This window comes from Vicia villosa, linkage group LG5 (assembly GCF_029867415.1).
Source record: "Vicia villosa cultivar HV-30 ecotype Madison, WI linkage group LG5, Vvil1.0, whole genome shotgun sequence".
Classification (NCBI taxonomy): Eukaryota; Viridiplantae; Streptophyta; class Magnoliopsida; order Fabales; family Fabaceae; genus Vicia; species Vicia villosa.
In genome coordinates, this window is record NC_081184.1 from 157,566,096 (window position 1) to 157,586,197 (window position 20,102).

General features: G+C 35.5%; 1 protein-coding gene across 1 annotated transcript; it reads left to right on the top strand.

Annotated features, from left to right (window-relative positions):
- The first annotated feature begins 291 nt into the window (after window positions 1-291).
- On the top strand, window positions 292-19,042 carry LOC131603426 (protein NO VEIN). The gene is made up of 13 exons (XM_058875725.1): window positions 292-960; window positions 1,062-1,402; window positions 2,985-3,657; window positions 3,846-3,953; window positions 5,322-5,496; window positions 5,805-7,564; window positions 8,253-8,465; window positions 8,957-11,218; window positions 11,639-11,754; window positions 14,404-14,797; window positions 14,878-15,195; window positions 16,493-16,750; window positions 17,328-19,042. Exons 1-13 carry the CDS (start codon window positions 355-357, stop codon window positions 18,450-18,452), a joined length of 8,349 nt encoding a protein of 2,782 aa, XP_058731708.1. The 5' UTR covers window positions 292-354; the 3' UTR covers window positions 18,453-19,042.
- The last annotated feature ends 1,060 nt before the right edge of the window (window positions 19,043-20,102 follow it).

Here is a 20,102-nt window from a genome sequence, read left to right on the forward strand (position 1 = left end):
TTTATTTATTATTTATAATGATATTGTGTGATCCGTATAAATGCACGGGTAGATGACTAATTAATTATGTCATTAATTCTTTTTACTAAAACATTTATTTTTGACTGAACGAGACTACTTAATTTATATATTTTTTATATATTTTTATTAGTCATTATCATATTATATTTATTTATTATTTACGATTACATTTGCGCGACCCGTGCGAACGCACGGGTCTCTTGCTAGTTATAATTTAAATAAAATTTGAAATATTTTTAGACCTTTTTCTTATTAATAATAAAACCTTGTTACACTTCTACTCTTTAACTTTTGCACCTTTCGCTCTTTAATTTTTCTCTTCTCCTTACACCAATGTACCCTAATCGTTTCTCCGGCGGCCACCCACCGCCAGGCCGGCCTCCTCCACCAACCGTTCCAAACCCTAACCCGTTCTTCCAAGCAGCTCACAACTTCCATCCCCCAAACGCTTCCTGGCCTTCCCCCTTTCAAAACTATTCCTCTTTCCCTCCTCCGCCGCAAAACCCCTATGGCTTCGCTCCGCCCCAAAACCCCTATGGCTTCGCTCCGCCGCCGTTAAACCCTCCCGGCTGTGATCCTCAGTCGCAAAACCATCCCGGCTTTACTCCTCGGCCCCAAAACCAGCCAGTCTCTGCTCCTCTGCCGCAAAACCCCTCTGGCTCCACTGCCCCACCGCAAAACCTGCCTGGCTCCGCTCCTCGGCCCCAAAACCAACCAGTCTCTGCTCCTCCGCAGCAAAATCCCAAACAGGCTATCGCCATGGCTGACAATGCTTCCTCCAAGGCCTGCCGTGATATTCTCGCTGCCGGAGACTCTGTCTCCGCGTGGAAAGTGTCTCAGAAAGCTCTATTGACACTCCAGGTTGATTCTTTGAATTCTCTAGGCATTAAAATGCAGCAGGTTCCCACACTTCACCGTCTTATGCTCACTGAAGGAAAGGTATATATACTTAACAACGTTTTTTTGTTTGTTTTATTTCAATGATGAATTTGATTAAAAGGGGTTGGTTTTCAATGTTTTGTTTTTGTTGCTATGTGAAGGTGAATGCCTTTATCCATTGTTTTGTTGGAGTTCGGAGGATCACTTCTTTGTATGATTTGGAAGTGGCGATATGCAAAAACGAGGGTGTTGGTAGCTTTGAAGAGCTTGGATTAGGGCCTTTGTTACGCCACCCTTTAGTTATTCATTATTTCTCAGTTCGTTCCAATGTGACCGAAGTGTTTAAGATAACCAGTGAGGAGATAATTCAGTTTTTATGCAAATTTTTAGATGTTTCTAAAGCTAAAGCAGTCATTGGAGTTGAAGAGTTTCTCGAGTTTATTGCCAAGAAGAGATCGGTTGAACGCAGGGAATTGCTTGGGATTCGAATTCAGAACTTGGGGTATGTTCTCTCCTGTTCATCATACATATTTTGTGGGGAAGGTTGTGTAGTGGTCTATAGTGTTAGAAAAAGGCAGATAGATTGAAAATGTTAATGTGGTAATGATTGAATGACCTCTCTTTACATGCTAAAGATTTAACTTAATGCTAAATCAGTTAATGAGCTAAAAGCTTTTGATGAATTATATCCTTAGACCATACTTTATATGGTGGATCAAAATTATTATCGATAGTATGAATGCTTATAAAGGCGCTGTTTAAGGGAGTGAAATTATTATTATGTTATTACACTTTTACGGTCAGTTGGAGTTCAAAACTTCAAATACTTTTCTTGGATTTTGAGTTTATTGCACATTTGATTGTTTGTTTGATAACTATGACTATTGAGAGACAATTCATAGGAGTAACTTATTTCTGTATGCTCTTCAATTTTTTGAAATACAATTGCAAGATATTTACTAAATAAGAAATATTGTTATCTGTGCATGAGCAACATTGCTTCTTTTTTGGCCTTTTTCTCCTTATATTTGTTTGCCTTGGGTATTTGTACAGAATCGCATTTGTATTTATGTTCTGTTCAATTCCTTTGACTGAAGCAATTTTTGCCAGAAGAGAATTATTTGATCACTAAATATGATGTTTTCTGACATCCCATGTGCTAGGAAACCGGTAATTAGGTATGCATAGGGTACTGAGATGTAATAAACTTCACAATAAAGTTCCACCTACCCAGCCTTCAAGATGAAAAATGTAAGAGGATGATCTTTTTAAGAAAATGATGAATAGGAAAATAGATAACTAAATAGTCAGCACAATGAGGGGCTACAAGCTACCTACCAGTACTAGCTGAATCACTCATTTTATACCTCATATCCCTATCATTAGCTCACCCGTTTGGGCTACATTCTTTCTAGCAGTACCAAATAAATCACTCATTTTATATCTCCTTTCCCTATCCTTAGCTCACCCATTATCTTCTCTCTTTGAACGCAACACATTCTACTATAACAATAATCTATATTCTCAGTCATCCAAACATTCTGATTCTGTTATATCTAATTCACAATAATCATATTCTTGCTTGTTACTATTCTCGCTCTTGTTGTAACATGCTGCTTCTTTCTATTGTATAATTGGGTAATGAGAGGTCTAACCCCATATCAAATGTAATTTGTCACACATATTTTATATGTTTTGGTTATGAAAACAAAATGCCCATAAGCAGTTCACTGTGAGTATAGTAATATTAACACACTACTCCCTCCGGCCATAATTATAAGCAAAGATCCATTTTTAAGTTCATTGAATAATGAATGTATCTGGTCTACATAAAAACCAGATACATTCATTATTCAATGAGCCTAAAAAGAGAATATTTGCTTATAATTATGGCCGGAGGGAGTATGACAGTATTATTATATTAACACACACCATGACACCATCAATCTCCCTGTCCTCCCAAATACTTAGATGAGTAAAATAATTGCTTTTTTCTTGTCAGGTATTTGATATCTCTATGTTTTATCTGTTTTGTGCAAGTTTATCATTTGGACTTATCCTAATTACTGATTTTGTGAATACAGAATGCACATATCTGCCATAAGAGAAGCTAAAAAAGCAGAGGAGTCTGCACTAGATAAATGCTTGAAGACTTTAAGATCAAAAAGTGACAAGTTTATGAATTGTCCTATTTCTTCTTCTCAGAAAAAGCAGTTAGATGAACGTTTTAGCACCATTGCTCAGCGTGTAGAGTCGTTTTCTTCTGTTGAAAAATCTTTTCGTGGCAAGCATGTTAGATTCACTTCGTCAAGCTCAGAAGATGAAGGTAGTGATTATTCTACAGATAATGATCAGAATGATAATATTATTACAAGCAGTTGGTCAAATCCATCCTCAAAATTTGGCAAAAGTTCAGAACGAATGAGTAGCTGTCCCTACCCATCTGCAACCGAAGAGATGGCACGCCTTGTGGTGAAGGGTGATAAGCAGGGAGACTCCCTTTCTAATAGCTGCCTTAGAAAGGGATTTAGTGAGCCCCCTAGTAAAAAAAGAAAAACTGAAAATGTTACTTCTTCCAAATCTCCACATTTAAAGTTGTCTAACAAGTATAAAAAAGTTGATCCAACCCCAATCGTAAATCTTAACACAACCAAGGTATCAAAAAATATGGACAAATATCTTTCAATCACTGATGATTCTTTGCAGATGTTTGTCTCAACCTGGAAGGAAGCGTGTTTGGAGCACAAGGTTACTGAGGTAGGGATTTAAGTTCACTAAAATGAGATGATAATGATGTATTTATTGCCATACTTTTCCTTGCTCCTCTCTGAAAATAGGCTCATTTTGTTGGTCTGTTAACAAATCACACTATGTAATTATCACAATGTACATTTTGAAGATTTGATAGTACATTTTGAAGATTTGATTTCACAATTTATATGTAGGTTTTGGAGAGGATGCTTCAATTCTATGGAGTAAAACCACGGGAAAAGAACAAAATCCGAATGTTGTTAATGTCATACCCCTTCTTAGTTGGGTTATTAAATGCTGCTGTAAGCTTCTTTTTGTCGACTTCATTATTTTTCCTTCACACTTATAAATTTATGGTATATTAGTTGAATTGATCTGGTAATTAACCGCTTTATTTGAAACCTAACTTCTTCCTCATTTACTTTAAGTAGATGTTAATAGTTAACTTGTTTTTGTTTGCTAAATTTTCATCTGGCTTGAACTTCCCTCCATCATACAATGGGATAATATTATCATGTTTCATGCTGAGCTAATACTACTTTCACACATATGGTCGGGGAAGGTTGCCATTGAAGGAAAATTTTACTACGCATCTATAAGACCTACAGTGTTGTATGGAACTGAACTTTGGGCCTGTGAAAAGTAAGCAAAATAGTGAACTTAGTGCCACAGAGATGTGTGTAGGTTTTAAGTTGGATAAATGGTTACACAAGAAAAGATAGGTTTATAAATACAATGGTCGGAGTGAAGATTACGATAACCCCCGTTATAGAAAAGTGGTGTCTTGCCTTAATTGGTTTTTAGATATGTAGTGTAATAAAGTCGGAGTTGGTGTAGGATAACACACTCTGTAATATAACATGATTTACCATTGAATATAGAAAGTTCAGATTCAGTTTATCTGTCTTCTGCTTTGATGTTCTCTAATTCGGGTAAGCAATACAAGGAGGGTGGACCAGAGGGAGGACAATCTAATAGTTAAACTTATAAGTAGCTGGAGACCAATGAAAATTATAGGACTAACCATTTGGGGAGATTTAGCAGTAAATGGTCTATATCTTTATAGACCAAATGTCAAGTATTTTATAATGTCGACTGACTCATGTATATAGCTGACCTCACTTAGTGGGAAAAGACTTGATGGTGGTAGTTGCTAGAACTATTTGAGATCAAATCTAGCACTTTTAGTGCTCGTTGTAGCGTTTTTGGGTGTAGGCTTTTGATGTTTTCAGGATTTTACAGGTTAATTGATCTGATGTTTAAAAAGTTCTTAAATATTGGTGCTTTCTTTTTTCCTTATGGTTAAGGAGGACATTTTATTTGCTCATAGCCTTTTTTTACTATAATTTTGCGAACAGTTATTGGGTCGCTAACATGTGCCCTTAGGGCATTTGTTAAGGAGTACAAAAATAAAAGCTTTTGTGTTGAGACAATTTTTTAACTTTCAAAAAACCGAATACTCAGTTTTCAATACAATGTTTCTATATATGGTTCATTAGGAAGTGCCATAAGGGCATGTGTTAGCACTGCCAAAAATATTTCATGTTTAACTTTTCTGCCTGGTTGTATGATTTTCTTATGGAATTGTTGTATTTGCTAAAGGTTTTTTCTTTCTTTCCAAAGCTGTATGATATCATCCACTTAAATTCTTCCATTCTAAAATGCTGCAGGTTTCTGCTATCAAATCTGGAATGTGGAATAGCATCTATGATACCTTCCAAGTCTTCAACCATAGCGAACTAACTAACTCACCAACCAAAAGTTCTGAATACGAGACCTTAGAGATTGAACCTAGCCTGGAAAATATTCCACTGTTAGCAAAGGATCGTGCAGAGAATACAAAATGTGAGTCTATTTGCCATTGAATCAAGCATTGGCTAACATATTTTTATCTACTAGTTTTGGCTGTTTTGTTATAGTTTCCTTATGAAAGAATTTCCTCTAGGCAGGCTATGACAATGAATTACATAATAACATAAGAGTTTTATGGGCTTACTCCTTTTATTTTTATATTGGAGTGATATTTATTTTCTTCTGCTTTTAATTTCACAGGGTACAAGCATACCCTATTATTTGTGTTACTTTTTTCTTCTCAAAATTTCCTTATCCTATGCTATCTTGTCTACTCTTCCTGACAGTGTAACTTTTAACAGGCATTTCTGCTGAAGATGTCGTCAGAAAAATTGGAATGTATTTTGACTTTGATAATGAAGTATATAGAAATAGTGACTCACATGTGAAGTATAAAATAATGTTTTTGAGAAAGTTTTGCAACTGTGAAAGTTGGTTGGCTGAGCAGTTTGGTGTGAAGAACTTCAACTCTCTTGGTCATGGGGATCTCTTATCATTTCTTGAGAATAGTGTTGACCAGTTGCCTCGCGAACTGCTCAAATTATTGGGCGGTGGCATGTGCGAGAATTCCGCTTTCAAAGCCTGCATGTCCTCAAATGAGTTGGTTGCTCTACTATCTCAGGCTATTAGTAGTTTGTGGGAGAATGAAACAGTAACCAAGCAGATTATTTCCATGTTGCTTATGAGGCAGTTTCCTTCAATTGGTTTTGAATTTGCGGAAAGTGGGTCTCTTGAGGATCTTTTGGATACCGTTCGAGAGCATAAATCAAACGTGACTTCAAACTGCGTTGTATTTTCTGCAACCATGTTTGAAGAGCACTATCACATTGACTCCTTAAGTGACGGAGATAACAATTGGTCCGGAATCACCACTGGCAGTTCTGAAATGGGCCATAAAACAAAAAGCTCTGAAACTATTACAGCAAAAAATGCAATTGAAGTATTACTTAAGTCACCAATGTTGTCTGACTTGAGCAAATGGTCTCATTGGGATCTTATGTTTGCACCCTCCCTTGGCTCGCTAATATCATGGTTGTTGAATGATTTAAATACCGAAGAATTATTGTGTTTGGTTACCAGAGATGGAAAGGTGATACGGATAGATCATTCTGCAACCTTGAAATCTTTCCTTGAGGCTGCAGTTCAAGGATCCTCTTTCCGAACTGCAGTGAGTTTACTATCTTTGATCTCACTATTTGGAGGGAAAAGAAAAGTTCCATTGTCACTTCTAAAACAGGACTCTTCTAGTGCATTTGAAGTTTTGTTCAAAAACTTTGTGGAAGATATTGAAGTTGGTAATGATAAAAATGCTTTCCAGTCTGGGGAAGCTTTATGTAAAACAAACATATTAGCTGAATTTTCAACTACTAAAATGAGTGGTGAGTTTGGTAAACACTTACTTAAAGTGAATAAGGTGGTATCACTTATGTCTAAGTTTGTCCTTGATTGTCTTGGTTATCTACCCGCCGAATTTCATAACTTTGCTGCTGACGTGTTGCTCTCTGGGATGCGATCTGTTTTCAAAGATGCTGCTGCAGCTATTTTATGTGAATGCAGCAACATGGAGCAGCATCTCATGCTTCATGAAATAGGGTTGTCTCTGGGTATTACTGAGTGGATTAATGATTACAAAGCATTTATTTCGAACAATACTTTTGATCAGTTTTGTGCTCATGTTTCATGCTTAAAAGATGGCAAAACTAAAACAAGTGCAAGACTGAAGCATGACCAAGAATTCTTGGATAAGTCTCCTGTGCCTGAAGTGGATATGGTTACATCACTTGTGCCCCGTGAGCTCAATGAAATGTGTACTGAAATTAGTCAAACAGTTGATGCAGAAAAATCTATTGACAAATCTATGACTAGCCACCTTCAAAGTGGCAAAGATATTGATTCTACTTTGGTCATTGAATCTATTAGGCAGGATGAGTTTGGCCTAGATCCTAGTCTTTCTGATACTGACAGTTGCATGTTGAAGAAGCAACATGCTAGGTTAGGGAGAGCATTGCATTGTCTTTCACAAGAACTTTATTCTCAAGATTCACATTTTATCCTTGAACTGGTGAGGATATCCTTTCAACTTCATTTCTTGTACTTAGGAATAGAGGAGTAATGACTACGGGGGAATGTTTTTTGATTCTGTCATACCTTTTTTTATTATTGTTTGTAAAACTCGCGTACTGATCCACATCTTAGTAACTGTTGGAAATAGAGTATAATTAAAGTTCTGCTTGCCAAGTACAATTAGAATTCCATATATCATAGGGTTCATTGCATTCATAGATTCAGTGTACCTTAGAAGTTAAAGCTAGTTTAATTTCTTTTATCGCAACTGTATATATCATGTATATAAATAGTCACTTTCGCTGGAGTGAATTGACTAAGTTATGTTTTGGGGGTAAGGGGCAATTACAATGTTAGGCAGCAATGATGATGTCTTGAAAATGTCCGGCATATCTTATTGAATTTTTTTTTTTTTGGAATGTTGTTGACATCATTTTACTATTTTTGTAGTGTTGTTCACTCTAGGCCAGAAAGTGATAAACTGAATAAGGTTATTTTATAAGAGTATTGTATAAACACTTGGCATTACTTTTTACTGTTTATGAAGGGATGACTTTAAAGAACTATTTTAACTAAAGATGCATTCTCCATAATGAAAATTTTGTATGTTTTTGGTAATTGGTGGTGGTGAGCTTTGAGAGTTATTGTTCTGCGCATGTATCTTATATTTTCTTCATTTGATTCAGGTTCAAAATGCAGATGATAATAATTATCCCGAAAGTGTGGAGCCAACTCTTGCTTTCATTCTTCAAGATTCTGGTATTGCTGTATTGAATAATGAGCAAGGGTTCACTGCTCAAAATATGAGAGCACTTTGTGATGTTGGAAATTCAACGAAGAAGGGGTCCAATACTGGATACATAGGGAAGAAAGGCATTGGCTTCAAGTCTGTTTTCCGAGTATGTTTAAGAAACATTTTAATTCATTTTCTCTTTATTATATCTCTTAAACTTTGGGTTGGGTCTAACACAACTTTACAAAACTAGCTTTTAACTCTTACAAATATATTTTCAGACCATATTTAATCACATGTAAGACTCTTAACACATCCCCTCACGCCCAACACTATTGGACTTGGTATGAAAATGATCAGATATAGGGCCATAGTATTTTTCTACAACTTTTTGATTTGAACACTTTGTTCAAATAATTTCTTGGCACAAACGCATAAATAAGGTTATGTTTTTACTGTTACAATCAAGTGTGTTAAGTCATATTACTACACAAAAACACATATAATACATATATCATCTGACTGTTGATCACCCAAAGATGATGTGTTTCAATTTCATTTGCCAGATAGATAGTGATATATTTACAAACCAGTTTAAATTTATACATTATCATAATAAATAATGAGTTTTATTAATTTCGGTTGGTTTCACTGCAGGTCACAGATGCTCCTGAGATCCATTCCAATGGTTTTCATGTTAAATTTGATATTAGTGAAGGCCAGATTGGTTTTGTTTTGCCCACATTAGTTCCTCCGTGTGATATTGAGCTGCTCAGGAAGATGGCATTTACTGGCACTGATTCATATGGTGATAATCCCTGGAATACGTGCATTCTACTTCCATTCAGATCTCATCTATCAGAAGGAACTGTCATAAATAGTATTATGACTATGTTTTCTGATCTTCATCCTTCGTTGTTACTATTCCTTCACCGACTTAAGTGTATCAAGTTGAGAAATTTGCTTAATGATACACTTATAGTTATGAAAAAAGAAATTTCAGAAGATGGTATTATCAAAGTTTCCCATGGGAAAGAGAAAATGGCATGGTTTGTAGTTTCTCAGAAGTTGCAGACAAATTCCATCCGCTTTGACGCGCAAACAACTGAAATATCTATGGCCTTTACACTGCAGGAATCGGATGATGGTTACAGTCCCTGCTTAAACCAGCAGCCAGTTTTTGCTTTCCTTCCTTTAAGAACATATGGCCTGAAATTTATTCTTCAAGGTGATTTTGTTCTTCCCTCATCCAGAGAGGAAGTTGATGGAGATAGCCCATGGAACCAATGGTTGTTGTCAGAGTATCCTAATTTGTTTGTCAGAGCAGTGAGGGAGTTTTGCGAGCTTCCCTGTTTTAAGAGTGAGCCTGGAAAGGGATTGTCTGCTTTCATGAGCTTCATTCCTTTAGTTGGGGAAGTGCATGGTTTTTTCTCCACACTACCTCGTTTGATTATTTCAAATTTACGCATGATGAATTGCTTACTTGTGGAGGGTGACAATAATGGATGGGCCCCTCCATGCAAGGTATTGAGAGGTTGGACTGAGCAGATCCGCTGTCTTCTTCCTGATAATGTACTTTTTGAACACCTAGGGCTCAAATACTTGGATAAAAATGTACTATTGTCTGATACACTAGCAAGAGCACTTGGCGTTGAAGAGTTTGGGCCTTCAGTACTTGTTAGAGTAATGTCATCTTTGTGTTACGCAAAGAATGGGCTGATATCAATGAATATGAGTTGGTTGGCGTCTTGTCTAAATACACTCTATGTGTTGATGTTTGATTCATCTGGCACAATGTCAATCAATTTTGAAGTAAAAGATGATATTCTAAAACGCCTTAAAAAAACACCGTTCATTCCACTTTCAGATGGTACATACGGTTCCGTGGATGAAGGAACTATATGGTTGCAGTCCAATACTTTCAACACAGGATTTGATGGTGAGCACAAAATGGAAGCTTTCCCTAATATTTATGCTAGATTAAGGACTGTAAGTCCGTCCCTTCTTTCCGCAGCTTCTGGTACTTCCAGCTTGAATGTGACTTCTTTGGACAATGTTACTCGGTTACTTGAAACTATTGGTGTTCAACAATTGTCTGCACATGATGTTGTGAAGTTGCATATTTTACCTGTATTATCTGATGAAACAATGGCAAGCAAGAACCAAATGTTGATGATTGAATATATATGTTTTGTAATGCTGCACCTGAAATCTACTTGTTCTGATTGTTTCATTGAAAGGGAGCATATCATCTCAGAGTTGCAATGTAAATCTTTATTATTGACAGATTGTGGTTTTAAATGTCCTTCTGAGGTGTCAATTCATTTCTGTACTGGATTTGGGAATCCTGTCACTGCAAAAAAGTTGGCTGATGCTGTGAATATGAGGTGGCATGAAATCGACATAAGCTATCTAAAGCACCCCGTAAATGAGTCAGTTTCATCTTCACTAGTCAAGTGGAGGGAATTTTTTGAGGAAATTGGGATCACTGATTTTGCTCAAATAGTTCAGGTAGAGAAGAGTGTTGTTAACATATGTGATGCCACTTTTAAGCAGGAGATGTGGGATAGGGGTCTAGTATCTGCTGAATCAATAGTCAAAGACTGGGAATCCCCAGAAATAGTGCAATTAGTATCATTATTGTCTAACAGTGGTGATCAAGAAAATTGTAAGTACCTCTTGGAGGTTCTTGATACATTATGGGATGCTTGCTATGGTGATAAAGCTAGAGGTTATTTTGTCTCTAAATCTGTTGGAGATGGCCACCCCTTTAAGTCTACTTTTATATCTAACTTATGTGATATTCGATGGGTGGTATCAACCATGGATGATGAGCTACACTATCCTAAAGATTTATTTTATGATTGTGAAGCAGTCCGGCTGATCCTTGGATCTTTTGCACCATATGCTGTTCCAAAGGTTAGCTTTGTTGTACCTTTGTGTGATGCAGTGCTCGCGAGTACATTTGATGATTTTTTTTAAGTTTATGTAATTAATTGCAAACTGGTATATAGAGAATAATTATCGACATAGTTATGCTTGCATGGCTCTTGGGGCTGTTGTCTGTAGTTCATTCTAGGTTTTTATTTCCTGTTTTCGTTTCTGATTATGTATGTCATATGCTTTGGCTGCGTAATATAAGGCACAATGTTTCTCTTAAGAATTTCAGCTGAATACTGAATTTGATTGATATTTTGATTATTTGAGAAAAAAGTATTATTTACTGGTATCTCCTTGTGATTCTTGTTTGTACTTGTATATGGATTTTTCAATAGTCTGTCAAACAAGGAAATAATAGCGGTGGGTCTTGATACTATTTTGTTTGCTGTATTTATTCAGGTGAAAAGTGAAAGATTGGTGAACGATATTGGGTTAAAGACTAGAGTTACTCTTGGTGACATTTTGAATATTGTTAAAGCCTGGAGAAAATCATCAAAGACTTCATTCAAAGCCAGGTGTGTACATTTTAGGCATTTATTTGCAAACAAAATGCCTTTGATTGTTCAAGTAACCAAACTTTTCATCTAGAAAAAACCAATATGATAGGGAAAATGGACACGATATAACTAATTTTAAAATTGCAAAAATGTTTAGGTACAAAACATAAGCTTAATACCGCACCAAGTTACAATAGAGAATCAATGTTTACAAATATCACCAACAGGCATTTTAGATACAATACAAAACTATGGTTTGTGTAATTTTTATGGGTTTCATTTGCATTGGTTTAAAAAGTTAAAACAAAAATTTGTGCAATGTAATATACATTGAAGAGTATTAGATGGTGTTCAATGATTGTTTATTATGACTCTATGTATGACCCAAATACGGTGATCACATTGAAGTGTCCTTTTTCCGTGTTCTAATTATCAATGGTTAATGCTTAAGATGTTAGATGGAAGCTATTAGTGGATTTATATCTATAACATGCCCCCTCATGCAAGAGTTCTTTTGAGCTTAGTTAGAGCATATGCAATGCATAGGCCCAAAATCTACTTTTACCTTAAGAATGAGTTCTCAAGGTTTGAACTAGCAATTGCTTCGGTGTTGCTCTGATCTCCCAAAAGCTTAAGCTACCAATTGCTTCGGTGCTGCTCTGATCTCCCAAAAGCTTAAGCTGTTAAATATAGTTGCATTTCATGAATGGTTTTATTCAGAGTTATCAATCCCAAATAGCAGAGCGGAGTGGTCGACCCCAAAAATGAGATAGTAGATAGTGGGATAACCGCTATTTGACTATTCTTTAGACTAATTATATGAATAATCTATAAAACATATATTTAGTGTAAAACCAAACAAATAAAAAAGGAAGAAGTGGAATAGAATTATTAAATGACTATTACTTAAAAAAAGAGAGGATAATATGAATAAAGAAGAGATAAGAAAGAAAAACGAAGAAATGAAGAGTTTAAAATAATAAAGTAATAAAAGAGAGAAATAAGAAAGAAGAGAAAAGAAAGAAGAAAGAAGAGGAAAGAAAGAAAAAAGAGAAAAAAAAGAAGAAAAGTTGGTGATGCGCTATTTTCAAGATAGCCTGAGTGGGACATCTCTGGATTGGTACATTTAGTTAGAACGAGCCCACATTCGAACATGGATAGATCTGGCTCATGATTTCCTGCAATACAAATACAATTCGGATATGGCTCCCAATCGCATGCAGTTCCAAAACCTGTCTAAGAAGGACGGGTCATTCAAAGAGTATGCTTAGAGATAGAGAGAGATGGCCTCTTGTGTGCAGCCACCACTCCTAGAAAGGGAGCTAGTGGATATGTGCATGGGTACTTTGCAAGGACAATACTCTGAGAAGATGGTAGGAAGTGTCTCCGATTACCGCCAGATCGGAAAATCCCGATGATCTCATAGTATTGTCCTTGCAAACTATCCATGAACATATCCACTAGCTCCCTTTCTAGGAGTGGTGGCTGCACACGAGAGGTCATATCTCTCCATCTCTAAGCATACTCTTTGAATGACTCGTCCTTCTTGTGGGACAGGTTTAGCAACTGCATGCGATTGGGAGCCATATCCCGATTGTATTTGCATTACTTCAGGAAAGCATGAGCCAGATCTGCCCATGTTCGGATGTGGGCTCGTTTTAACTACATGTACCAATCCAGAGATGCCCCACTTAGGCTATCTTGTAAATAGTGCATCACCAGCTTTTCATCATTTGCATATGCGGCCATCTTTCTGCAGAACATACACACGTGGTTCCTAGGACAGGTAAGACCCTTGTATTTTTCAAAGTCAGGTACCTTGAACTATAAGGGATACCACATCTGGGGTCGAACACATCTCTAGAGCATCAAACCCAAGGTCTTCTTCCCCATATTGTGACTCTATGTCCACATAGTTGTTATTGTTATGAGGATTCATGAATGAAATCTGAAGAGTGCAAGGTGTCTCATTTTGCGTAGGATGTGGAATTAGCCCTTTAGGAGGTGGTAACTTTGTCTTTGCTCGAGCGATCGTTGGTTTGATAGGATCGAATCCTGGAGCATACCCTAGCACGGAACCGATATTCTGTGCGGCCTCTTTGAGAGTGGCCTTGGGAACTTCGTCTTGCCTTGCTATTATGTTTTTACCTGCATGAAAAAATAAATACATTATTTAATGCATGCATTTATACTATCCATAGAAAAGTATAGACTTGTCTGACACCAAAATATGCAACGACAGATATTGTCTTCAATTTGTGCCACTTTGGTCTTCCTTACTTGAGCATATATATCACTTAGATGTATTTTTATTATGTCCTGAAGAACAGGATATCATTTGTCTTGAAATTTATAGTTTTTCTTATCCTTGTATTTATGTTGTATCCTATCCGTGCCTGTATGGTGTATATCTTCTAGCTATAAAGAAGTTTTGAAATGTTATGATTATTAATGAAGTTTTGAAATGTTATGATTATGTTAAAATTTCTTTAAGGACTGTTTACGCCAACAGAAGGTAGGGATTAGGGAAGGGAAATCTGAGTTGCTAAAAGTGCATACATTTGTACCTGTGTTTGAATTGTCTACCCACTGATTCTCTGTGCTTACTATTTCTCTCAATTCAAAATTACACAAATTCACTGACCCATAAGTTTTCATTTTTCGTAGCATAAGCCAAATGTCTAAATTTTACACATTCATTTGGAAGGAAATGGCAGCTCTAAAGCAGGAAACCCTGCAAGATTTGATGGCTGGGCCTTTTATATTTGTCCCTAACTCATCTGTTCATAGTCACGAGGATGATGTTTTTGGGACGTTGGTGCATCCCAATGAAGTCTTTTGGCATGATCCAACTGGTTCTGTTCAGAAGATGGAGGAGTTTGATACTCAAAGCAGCTCATCCAACTCCCCAATTAACAAGTCACTGTGCAATATTTACCCTGGCCTTCATGGTTTCTTTGTTGACGAGTGTGGGGTCCAAGAGGCACCTCCTCTACGCAGCTATATTAAAATTTTGCTTCAGTTATCAACCGTCACTCTACCTTCACAAGCAGCAGATAAAGTAAGTGTATGATGAGCAGTAAATTATGACTTGATCTCTTTTACCTGAAACATTCTTACCTTGCTCTTTTCTCTTTCTAGATTTTTCAAGTTTTCCTCGTGTGGGCAGATGGACTAAAATCTGGTTTGTTGAATGTTGAGGATGTCGTATATCTGAAAGATTGTCTTTCAAAATTAGAATTTCCCGTGCTTCCCACTGTGCAAGATAAGTGGGTTTCATTACATCCTTCCTTTGGTCTTATCTGCTGGTGTGATGATAAGGAGTTGAAAGAAGAATTTAAGCATTCGGATAACCTTGACTTTCTTTATTTTGGTGAAGTAACAGAGGACATTAAAGAAATGCTGCTAAAAAAAATTTCTTTCCTTATGAAAAATTTAGGTATTCCAGCTATCTCAGAGGTATGATCACTCTTTCTCGTGCATTTCTTTATCTAGGTCATACCATTCATTGTAGTCTAGGCAATTCTCAAATTATAGTGTTACACCTACATGCATGCACATGTGATTATTTTTGCATTTTATTTTTGTGCTTAACTGTATGAGTATCTACTTACACTTTTAGTATAAAAGGGGAATCAACTTGGAGTGACATGGGTATATGTTCTCCAAAAAAATGCCCAACATTGAAATCGGTGGTTAATTACTAATTTACAACCACTTACAAGCATCCTACTCAATTGCTCTAGCTTTTATGTGATTATGAAATGAAAATAGTGCCTTTTTGTCGGCCAAGTTGCAAAGCAATTCATTAGTAACAATATACTTTATTTCATTATGTCCGGTGACCAAACTTGGGAGCATAGTGATGTTATGTGAGTAGTATGATTTAATGCAATTCACATTTATGCATTATCTGAGTTTTAGGATCAATTTTTTGTTTTTGATTAACATATTAAACAAAGACTGAAAAGGACCGTGTTTTCTTGCCTTCCCTTTGACCCAATTAGGCGTCTTTTCTAGTACGGTCTCCTATTTGTCACCTCACTCCCTCCCTCCCCTTCTCTCAAACGTTTCCAAACTGATTAGAGCTCTTAATATACTTTAAGACAAGCCTCAGTAAAGAAAATTGAGGAAATTCTCACAAAACCAAAATGAAGATTTGGACATAACTAAGGGCTCGTGTTGTTTAAGATTAATAAAGTGATTTGTATTCTCGGAGGTTCTTGTAAAGTGGAGGCTATTTGCATTTGGTGCCAATTAAAAAGAGTACCTTTTTTTTTTTGTAAAATAATCCGAAGCAAACACTGATAAGTATTTTTACTGCCACACCTATTTATAAAATACCAATGCATTTCAGTAAAAAAAACAGAAAATTATTGAAGTTGTTGGATTTTAGATGAATAGAGAAGTAAAATAATAAGAAATATAATTATAGTGAGATATGCTTGATGTTGACTTGCTACAAAAGGCTAATCACTAATTCCTATTTATAGTCTTCTATTTATTGCACAAAAAAATTATACTTTTCAACTAATCCTTTGTGTCTTGGAGTGGAAGTTATCATGAAGTTTATAGGCAGATTTGCTGTCCTATGAAGGAATGAGTTTCACAAGTTATTTACTCTTTGCTTCAAAATCTATTCGGTTGTCTTTTGCAAAATGCATGGGTATAAACTATAAAGTTGTTTACTTGAGAAGGAGTGACTTGATATTCATATATTTTGGATGTTACTTCAGTGCTTTATGACAACATGCAGGTGGTAACTCGTGAAGCAATATATTATGGACTATCTGATTGTAGCTTTAAAGAATCATTGATAAATATTACTCTTCCATATGCTCAGCGCTACATTTATAAATCTCATCATGATAAATATATTCAACTTAAGCATTCTGGTTTCGGTATTTTGAATGATCTTAAAGTTATCGTTGTTGAGAAGCTGTTCTACAGGAATGTTATAAAGGGCTGTGACAGGCTATCAAACAAACGGGTTGAATGTAGTTGTCTTCTACAGGTATGTTAATATTTTTTAATTTTTTTATCAAAAAACTACTTTCATTAATTTAATTAATATCCATGACATAAACTGAAAAGCAATCTTGACATAGTGTATACTTGGATTCAAATCAAATATAGAAAATTGAAAACTACTGGCTACTTTTAGTTAGAAATTCCATTTGTTTGTTCACCTTGACTACAGTCTACAGATTTCAATTGTAGGCTTGAATTGAACTTATTGTCACATGAAAACTTGAATGTGAAACATATTTTCCTCGTCTGTTAACTTTTTCTTATTCTCAATTTGAAATTTCAGAATTTGACTAAGATCTGTATTTGGGTTTTTTGTTCGGTGATACTTCCTATACACAATTTGATTCTCAATTCATCATTAGTAATTCAAGAGATTTTGAAGATTTCAGTACTGCATCTTTAAAATATTTGAAGGGTTGATTATTTCATTTTTGTGCATGTATCAACCCATTTTATAACCCTTAAGCTGCCTATTGCAAATCACAACTTTTCCATCCATAAATTTTTTTCTTCTGAATGAATATCTATATCATAAGTTTGTCTATATGTCATTATCGCAGGGAAACATTTTGTACACAATTCAAGAAGCAGACCATCTTTCCTTGTTTATGGAGCTTTCCAATTTATTACTTGATGGGATTGATGGGGATTATAAAATTCACATGGCAAATTTCCTTCACACGATAACAAACAGTTCAGAATCTGAGTCCCGTGAGAAAATGTTGAATAGCCAAAAGGTGCCAAAGCTTCCTGGTGAAGAACCTGTTTGGGCACTATCTACCGTGTCTTCAATGGTAGAGGACGAAATACCCCTCCCTTCAGATTATGTTTCGTCTTCGAATGAACAGACATTGCCATTGCCAAAAAGGAAGAGCGGAATGTCCTCACACTGGCCACCTGCTGATTGGAAAAATGCACCAGATTTCAATTATGCCCGTGCTAATGGATTCAAGACCCAACCTGGTCTGATTAGTAGTAGCGTTTCTGAAGTGAAAAATGATGATAATTTTGAACGCTTTAGTGCTCCAACTGTTTGCTATGAACAAGGATCAGTTTCTGTTGACCCGAATGTCATAGATGATCTACAAATAATTTCTGCGTCCTTAGCATCGCATGAAACTGAAAACTTAAAAAATCAATCCTACCCTGATTTTGAGCCGACTAGTTTTCACCATATCGAATTTGATCCTGCTATTTTGGGTGATGATGTGGATGAATCTCAAGTTAAAGCTCACTCGGGTTCCCCAGCTTTTAGCGTGAGAGACCGGCTTCAAACTGGTACATATGACGCAGCACAAGCAAATGCAACCGGCAGATTAGGCGAGTTACTTGCATACAAGTACTTCACCGGTAAAGATGGCAATACTACTGTAAGTTGGGTTAATGAAACTAATGAAACAGGACTTCCGTTTGATTTAATCATTGGAGAAGGTGCTAATAAAGAGTATATCGAAGTTAAAGCAACTAGGTCTCCAAGAAAAGACTGGTTCCACATCTCAACGAGAGAATGGCAGTTTGCAGCTGAGAAAAGAGAATCTTTTAGCATTGCATTTGTTGTAATAACAGGAGATAACAATGCGCGGGTGGCTGTATTCAGAGATCCAGTAAAATTATGTCAGCAAGGTGGACTGCAACTGGTTGTTATGATGTCGAAACAACAGAGGCAGTTACAGGTTGTGTCATAGCTTCCACCATTCTTGTGGATGGGCTTGATAGTCCCTCCAATATATTACGACTTTTGAATCAACCTATTGTACCAGTATGTGTAGGCAATTTATTTTATTGGACAAGAAGATTAATGGACTGGATATCACTTCATGCAAGATTCAAGATTTGTTGATCAGATGAGTTTTGTTTCCAATATCTTGGTACTGTATGGGGCATATTTTTGCATATACCAATCATGTAAAATAAACCTAGCCCCATGGAGAAGGATGGCTGGGCAAATATCTTGGGAATAATAAGGACTACTTTTTATTGACCTTGAAGCATATTTTGGTGGTGGTTCCTGTCTGGCAGTGTTACTTGTGGATATTTTTGTCTCTCAAGTATTAAAGATGCCACTATGTTAAGATCCATTTTTCTAGGTGAAGCTCAAGGTCAATGCCTCAATTTTGCCAATACAAATCTTGCATGTACCATAGTAAGGTTCCAATTTGATATAGCAAACACAAAGAGAGATGCAAAACTGCATGCTTTCCATGTACAAATGTAATATATTCACTGTCCTCCTTTGAAATTTTGGTATTTATTTATATAAATGCATTTCTTTTTAGCACCGAAAGTTTATTGATGGCCTTTGTTACTGTTAAGAACCGAATATTATTTTGATATTTGAAATAAAAAAAATAACAATAGTAAAATAAATTACTTACAACACTTCTTCGAAAAAGTTATTGTTTGACTATTTCAATAGAAGATTTGTAAGGTTGTTTTGAGAGGATACAAAATGGAGTGCAAATAAAATCATTATCTAAATTTTTTTAATGAACTGTCTATCAATTTTAATATGTGTGATTCTATTAATATGTCAATGGATTATTAACAGACTTATTATTACCATGAAATCTTATTAATTTATTACACTTTATTCTCAAATCTCTAAGATCAACTTCACCCATAGTAATTTGCATATGCCTTATTCCGTTGCTTTGAACTCTGCTTTAGTATGAACTCCTGATACCATATTTTGTTTTTTACGCCTCAAAAGCTACAGAATATTCATCTAAAAGAGTGCAAAAACTTGTAGTTGATATGCTATTTATAATTGATTCTACATACAGTATATGTTTTAAGACTTGCACTTCCAAAAAAAAATCCCTCTACTAAGTGTTCCTTTTAAATATTGTACAATTTTAAATATTATACAATTCAGATCACAACATGTAAATGAATCTCTATTTGTTGGTCATGAATTGAACGATTAAGCTAAGATAGAAAGCAACATGAAATCTAATAAGTGAGAGGTATATATATATATATATATATATATATATATATATATATATATATATATATATATATATATATATATATATATATATATATATATATATATATATATATATATATATATAAATGATGCAACTTTTCTTAATAAGAACTTAATCCACTAATCAATAATTTGATTACAACCACAAAGACTCACAATTGATGTCTTCTTGAGAATCCTCACTATACACTAACCTCTCAAGGAAGTACAACTAAAAGATTATCTGTCAATGACTTCTTGAGTAATCTGACTAATACTAAGTTACTCAAAGAAATTAACCAAAAGGTCAAATAATTGAATTGTGTGTTCACAAATTTACTTCTATAATAAGTTGATTACACAA